This window comes from Portunus trituberculatus, unplaced genomic scaffold, assembly GCF_017591435.1.
Source record: "Portunus trituberculatus isolate SZX2019 unplaced genomic scaffold, ASM1759143v1 PGA_scaffold_394__5_contigs__length_241797, whole genome shotgun sequence".
NCBI classification, from domain to species: Eukaryota; Metazoa; Arthropoda; class Malacostraca; order Decapoda; family Portunidae; genus Portunus; species Portunus trituberculatus.
This window is the reverse complement of record NW_025541562.1, coordinates 40,141-47,558: the sequence shown is the minus strand read 5'-3', so window position 1 is coordinate 47,558 and position 7,418 is coordinate 40,141. Positions and strand designations below refer to the sequence as shown.

The 7,418-nt window shown below is 55.1% G+C and overlaps 1 protein-coding gene across 1 annotated transcript; it reads left to right on the top strand.

Annotated features, from left to right (window-relative positions):
• Positions 1–735: 735 nt before the first annotated feature.
• Positions 736–1,518, top strand: LOC123500531. The gene has a single exon (XM_045249224.1). It carries the CDS (start codon positions 736–738, stop codon positions 1,516–1,518), a length of 783 nt encoding a protein of 260 aa, XP_045105159.1.
• Positions 1,519–7,418: the final 5,900 nt, after the last annotated feature.

Genomic DNA, 7,418 nt, shown 5'->3' with positions numbered 1-7,418 from the left:
AAAGACGAGGCAGGCGGAATGGCGGCCGGCGGTGGCGAGCCAGGTAGTGATGAGGGCAGAGACGTTAAGCCCAATCAGCTGGACTTACTTACTGAAATGTTGGCCGCGATGAGACAGGAACAGGCCGGGATGAGACAGGAACAGGCTGAAAGGGCCAGCGAGCAGGCACATAAGTGGGAGGAAATTGTGGAGCACACGAGGCAGCAGGCCCGCCTCATGGAAAGTATGCGGAGCAGCCTTTCGTCTCTGAGAGAGGAGTCGCGGCAGTACACCGACCAGGCCTGCGACAGTGTGAAGAGCGAGCTGTTGCAGAGGGTGCTGGCTCTTGAAGGTAGGGTAGAGGGTTTGAGTGAGGAGGTGGCTGAGACGTCCGGGCAGTCAGGGGGGCGGGTGGCACAGAATGGCGGCGCGGCGGCGGACACTTCACGCGTGTCTGACCTCCTTGACCTGTGGGGTGGAGTGCAGGGACCCATGAGTGTAGCATCCGAGCCAGTGGGTGCTGTAGGAGGCTGGGACGTCTTCAGGAGCCCCGTTGTGAGGCCAGGTAGTGCCGGTCCTGGACCCAGTCACCCTGTCTCTCTGCCCCCCTCCCCTCCTTCCTCCCCTCCCGGTCAGCTGGCTTGTGAGCGGTGCACCCCACAGCAGAGCCCGCAGTCCCCCAGGCGCTCCGTCAGAAGGAAGCCAGCCGAGTATGACGGAAAGGTGGCTTGGGAGGCTTATGTCGCTCAGTTCGAGATGCTGGCGACTGCGCAGGGCTGGAACGACGCAGAGAAGGCCCTGCAGCTGGCGACGGCGCTGCGTGGCCAAGCTGTGGAAGTGCTTGGCCACTTGTCGCCAGCTCAGCGTGCCTCGTATCAGGGTGTGGCTGAGGCGTTGAAGCGGCGCTTTGGACACCACCTTCAGGCTGAGGTGTACCGTGCTCGCCTGAAGAGGAGGACGCGTGGGCGGGACGAGACGCTGTCGCAGCTGGCGCAGGACATGGAGGCGCTGGTAAGGAGGGCGTACCCAGCGGCCCCGGAAGAAATGATTGTGGTGCTGGCTCGCGACTCGTTCGTAGACGCCCTGAATGACCAGCAGTTGCAGATCTACGTCAAGCAGGCGCACCCTGGGGACCTGCAGGTGGCGTTGGCGAGGGCCTTGGAGTTCGAGGCCTTCATGAAGACATCGGGCAGCTCTGCAGCGGCCGCCCAGCCCCGACGGGACCTCCAGGGCCGGAAGGCGACGGTGGAGAAGAAGGCGGCGTCGAGGGAGGCGAGCCCGGATGGGTTCCGTGGCTCCTGCTGGAGTTGTGGCGAGAGGGGGCACAAGCGCAGTCAGTGTTCGAGGGGGCGAAGGACGCGTTCCCTCGACCGGCTGAGCTCCGACGCCTTTCAGCCCTGCTGCAAGGAGTGTGGCAAGTCAGGCCACCGTGGAAGCGCCTGCCCCAAGCCGAAGGAAGTGGCGCAGGCGGGAAACTCCGACAGGCTGGAGAAGGGGGCCAACACCCAGCCGTCGGTCCCCGGGCCCCGTGCTGTGTAAGCTGCCGCCGAACGTCCAGTGCGGTGCAGGTGGAAGGCTCGGTGGATGGTAGATCGTGCCGCCTGACTGTCGACACGGGAGCGGAACGGACCTTGGTGCGGCCAGACATGCTGGCCGTTGATCGACTTCCGGATGCGCCACAGCGGCTGTGTGGCGTCACGGGGCACTGCGTGGAGCTGAAGGGCCCAGTGGAGGTTTTGGTTGGCGTGGGCGGCGTGGTGGAGCGTCTGCCTGTGTTCGTCGCCGACCTGGAGGAACCGTGTCTGCTGGGCCTTGACTACTTACTGCAGAGCAAGGCTTGTGTCGACCTTGGACGGAGGCTGGTAAGGGTGCGCGGTCAAGAAGTGCCCTTGCTTCCGGAGGTCGGCTGCGCTGAGGTAGTAGTGGCTGAGCGAGTGCACCTTGCCCCAAGGACGGAGGTCAGGGTCCGGTGTCGACTCTCACGAGCGATGGTGGGAGCGGACGGCATGGTGGAGCCTGGCGAGAACCTGCAACTGGCTGGCGGTGTGTCGGTGGCGCGGAGTCTCGTGGGGCGGGGAAAAGTTAGTCACTGTCCTCGTGGCTAATTTCTCCGACGAGACCCGGAAGATTCCCGCTGGTGCCAAGCTTGGTACCTGTGAGGAGGTGGATCGTCCAGAGGAGTCGGCAGAGAATGCAGAGTCCGCGGCGGAGAAGTCACTGCCCGACTTCCTGGAGGACTTGGCGCACCGGAGCGCCGGGAACCTGGACGAGGCGCAGACGGTGAAGTTGCGCCACACCCTGGCTAAGTACGCGGACGTCTTCAGCAAGGGTGACTTGGACTTGGGTCGCACGGGGTTGGTGAAGCACCGCGTTAACACGGGAAGTAGTGCGCCCATCAAGTGCCCGCCTCGGCGGATCGCACCAGCCAGGAGAGAGGAGATGCAGCGGACAGTCGGCGAGCTGGCGGCGCAGGGGGTGATTGAGCGGTCGGATAGTCCGTGGTCTTCAGCGGTAGTCCTGGTTAAGAAGAAGGACGGCACGCAGCGCTTCTGTGTGGACTACCGGGCACTGAATGACGTGACTGTTAAGGACTCTTACCCCCTGCCGAGGATCGACGACACGCTGGACGCGCTGGTGGGGGCCAGGTGGTTCTCCACGCTCGATCTGAAGTCAGGCTACCACCAGGTGGAGATGACGGAGGAAGACAAGGCGAAAACTGCCTTTTCCTTCGGGCAGGGGTTGTGGCATTTTAATGTCATGCCCTTCGGTCTCTGCAATGCCCCTGGATGTTTCGAGCGGCTGATGGAGAGGGTGTTGGACGGCCTGCAGTGGAGGACGGCCCTCGTCTACATCGACGACGTCATCGTGTTCGGGAGCACCTTCGACGAGGAGCTGGAGCGGTTGGAGGAGGTGCTGCAGCGGTTGAGGAAGGCTAACCTCAAGCTCAGCCCTAAGAAATGCTCGCTCTTCCAGCATGAGGTGCCGTTCCTGGGACACGTTGTCAGTCGGGACGGCGTGCGTACTGACCCGCAGAAGGTGGCCGTCGTGGAGAAGTGGCCTGTTCCCACCAGCGTGGCGGAGGTCAGGAGTTACCTGGGGTTGTGCACGTACTACCGCCGCTTCGTGCCGGACTTCGCCAGCCTAGCAGCTCCTCTTCACCGACTCACCAGAAAGGGGGTGAGCTTCCTGTGGGACGAGGAGTGCCAGACCGCCTTCGAGGGACTGAGGAGGGCCCTGGTGGAGGCGCCGGTCTTGCCTTACCCAGACCCGAAGCTCCCGTACCTGTTGGACACCGACGCCAGTGCAGAGGGCATCGGGGCGGTCCTGTCACAGGTGAAGGACGAGAAGGAGCACGTGGTGGCTTACTACAGCGCCAAGTTTAGGAAGTCCGAGAGGAACTACTGCGTGACGAGGAAGGAGCTGCTGGCGGTGGTGAAGAGTCTCGAGCACTTCCACCCGTACCTCTACGGCGCTGAGTTCACCGTCCGGACCGACCACGCTGCCTTGCAGTGGTTGAAGACGCTGAAGGTGCCGGAGGGCCAGTTGGCGCGGTGGTTGGGGCGGCTCGAGCAGTACAACTACCGCATCGTCCACCGCCCGGGGCGGGTCCACTGCAACGCTGACAGTCTGAGCCGACGCCCGTGTGAGGCAGGCTGCTCACACTGTGCCCGGGAGGACCCCGACCCTGTGTGCCTTCGTCTCCAGGTGCGTGATAGTGTTCCTGAGGCGGATGACAGGTGGCGCAAGGCGCAGCGCGAGGACACGGACCTTGCTCCTGTCATCCGGTGGCTGGAGGCTGGCGGAGAACGCCCCAGCTGGGAAACTGTGGCGATGGAAAGTACCGCCACCAAGTGCTTAGTTGACCAGTGGGAGACGTTGCGATTGGACGATCGTGGGGTGCTAGTTAAACGGTGGCTCGTGTTGGGTGGTGTAGGCCGTGACTCGTGGGTAGTGGTCGTTCCCCGAGTGTGGCGAGCGGAAGTGTTGAGGGAGTTGCATGCCGGCGTTACTAGTGGCCACTCGGGCGAGAAAAGGACCCTGTGCCGGTTGCGTCAGCGCTTCTACTGGGTAGGCATGCGTAGTGACGTGTTAGAGTGGTGTAGAGCGTGTGACGTGTGCAGTGCGAAGAAGGGGCCAGGTAGAAAGAACCGGGCTCCCTTGCAGGTGTACAGTGTGGGGGCTCCGATGGAGCGGGTGGCTGTTGACATTGCTGGCCCGCTGCCCCTCACGCCTCGGGGCAACCGGTACATATGTGTGGTGATGGATTATTTCACGAAGTGGCCTGAGGCATATGCACTCCTAACCACGAAGCCGAGACCGTCGCGAGCGTGCTGGTGAACGAGTTCTTTACCCGGTTCGGTGTGCCGACCGAGTTGCATTCCGACCAGGGCCGCGAGTTTGAGTCTCGAGTGTTCCGCGAGTGTTGTGAACTATTGGGGGTGCGAAAGACAAGGACGACGCCCCTCCACCCGCAGTCAGACGGGATGGTGGAGCGTTTTAATCGCACCCTCGCACAGCAGCTTGCCAAGTATTGTGACGAGTCCCAGGAGGACTGGGACGTCAAGCTGCCGGCCATGCTGATGGCTTACAGGTCTGCCGTGCACGAGGCGACGGACTTTACACCAGCCCGTCTCATGTTTGGCCGGGAGCTAAGGCTGCCGGTGGACTTGGCCACTGGGCGGCCTCCAGACGTGAGCTTGCCCACCGTCACCTCTGGCTTCGCAGCGGCTCTGCAGGAGAGCCTGGCGGAGGTGCACCGTCATGCACGTGAGAAGCTCAGGATAGCGGGCCAGGCCATGAAGGAGACGTACGACCGGCGCATGAGGGACGCAAAGTACGCCGTTGGTGACCGAGTGTGGCTGCACAATCCCTGCCGGAAGCGAGGGCTTTCGCCGAAACTACAGAGCCCTTGGCAGGGGCCGTACACTGTGTTGGCAGCCCTGTCGGACGTCACCTACCAGATACAGTGGGGAAGGAAGCGTCCGTGCGTGGTCCATGTTGATCGTCTGTGGCGTTACCATGGTCCGGGGCGCTACTCCTGGGGCGACGGCGAAGGTGAGGGCGTGGGCCCCAACAGTAGCGACGAGGACGTTGACGAAGTGGACGAGGACGGAGAGGAACCTGATGGTGATGTGGGCGAGGCTGTGGACCATGAGCCGGGACCTGCTGAGGATGAAGATGGCTCGTTGGGTGCAGCTGCGAGCTCGCCAGCCGCCGCTACTTCGCCGCTACAGCGTCCGCGACGAGCGGCGACGTCCTGCATATTTGCTAGATTACTATGTCTCAGAGGATGAATGTGCGTGAATGTGTAGCAGCCGGGTCGACTGCTTTGTAAGGGGGGGATAGTGTTACGAGTGTGTGTGTGTATGGGTTTGTGTGTTTGAATGTGGCGCGGGCGGGGAGGAGCTGGCGGGAATTGTGTTGTCGGGAGTAGAGTGAGCAGCGAGGGTGGTGGTTGTGGTGACTGAGACCTGCCTTGGCGCCTGTGTGATTCTCGGGGGTTTTGCAAGTGTTTGAGTGCCTGTGCCTGCCTGTCGGCGTGCCTGAGTGTGTCCTGTTTGCCCTGGAGTGTCCTGGTGCCCTGTAAGTGCCTGAGAACTTTGCATTAAAGGAGTTAAAAGGACCTAACGCTTTGTGTTGCCCCCTGCCTGTGTGAGCCTGTTTTGTCTGGCTGGGCTGTCGTGGAACCTTTACTTGCTGACTGGTGGTGTTGTGGTGGAACCTGCTGTCCTGCCTGAAGGTGAGTGGTCGAAGGTACAGTGGGTGTTGTAACAATATAAAGAATGGGTTATTTTGGTGGGTTCCAGCGTTTTATGCAACAAAACTCAGAAATGCAGACAAAACACACACCATTTGTCTAAGGAACTTAGATATGTTAAAAAGGTGTTATTTTGCTGTATTCCAGCGTTTTATGCACCAGATCTCAGAATGCAGGCATAACACACTATTCGTCTAAGGAACTGAAATACGTCAAAAATGGGTTATTTTGGTGTATTACAGCGATTTGTGCACCAAAACTCAGAAATGCATGCAAAGCACTATATTTGTTAAACGTCTTAATTATGTGTTGTTTAGGTGTTTTATGGAAAAAAAAAAATCTCGATTGAAAATTTTGCTTATATGTCATTTTACATTGTTTTGCTTAAAAATAATTAAATTGATGAAAACATGCTAATATAGAGAAACCAAAGTGAAAATACCAAAAACGTGGTATTTTAGTAGTTTTTAGCTTTTTTCCACCAAAACACAAAAATGCTACCAAAAAACATTATTTGTGTAAGGAACTAAAATATGTCAAAAATGGTTTATTTTGGTGTATTTCAGCGTTTTATGCACCATAACTCAAAATGCAGGTAAAACAAACTATTTGTCTTAGGAACTGAAATATATAAAGAATGGGTTATTTTGGTGGGTTTCAGCGTTTTATGCAAAAAAATTCAGAAATGCAGACATTTGTCTAAGGAACTTAGATATGTCAAAAAGGTGTTATTTTCCTGTATTCCAGCGTTTTATGCACCTAAACTCAGAATGCAGGCATAAAACACTATTTGTCTAAGGAACTGAAATACGTCAAAAATGGGTAATTTTGGTGTATTACATCGATTTGTGCACCAAAAGTTAGAAATGCATGCAAAGCACTATATTTGTTAAACGTCTTATTTATGTGTTTTTTAGGTGTTTTATGGAAAAAAAAATATTATCTCGATTGAAAAATTTTGCTTATTCGTCATTTTACATTGTTTTGCTTAAAAATAATTAAATTGATGAAAACATGCTTATATAGAGAAACCAAAGTGAAAATACCAAAAACGTGGTATTTTAGTAGTTTTTAGCTTTTTTTCAAGAAAACAAAAAATGCTACCAAAACACATTATTTGTCTAAGGAACTAAAATATGTCAAAAATGGGTTATTTTGGTGTATTTCAGCGTTTTATGCAGCAAAACGCAAAATGCAAGCAAAACAAACTATTTGTCTGAGGAACTGAAATATATAAATAATGGGTTATTTTGGTGGGTTCCAGCGTTTTATGTAACAAAACTCAGAATTGCAAACAAAACCCACCATTTGTCTAAGGAACTTAGATATGTCAAAAAGGTGTTATTTTGCTGTATTCCAGCGTTTTATGCACCAAAACTCAGAATGCAGGCATAACACACTATTTGTCTAAGGAACTGAAATACGTCAAAAATGTGTTATTTTGGTGTATTACAGCGATTTGTGCACCATAACTAAGAAATGGATGCAAAGCACTATATTTGTTAAACGTCTTATTTATGTGATTTTAAGGTTTTTTATGAAAAAAAACTATCGATTAAAATTTTGCTTATTCGTCATTTTACTTTGTTTTGCTTTAAGATAATTAAATTCATGAAAACAAGCTAATATAGAGAAACCAAAGTGAAATTAACAAAAACGTGGTATTTTAGTAGTTTTTAGC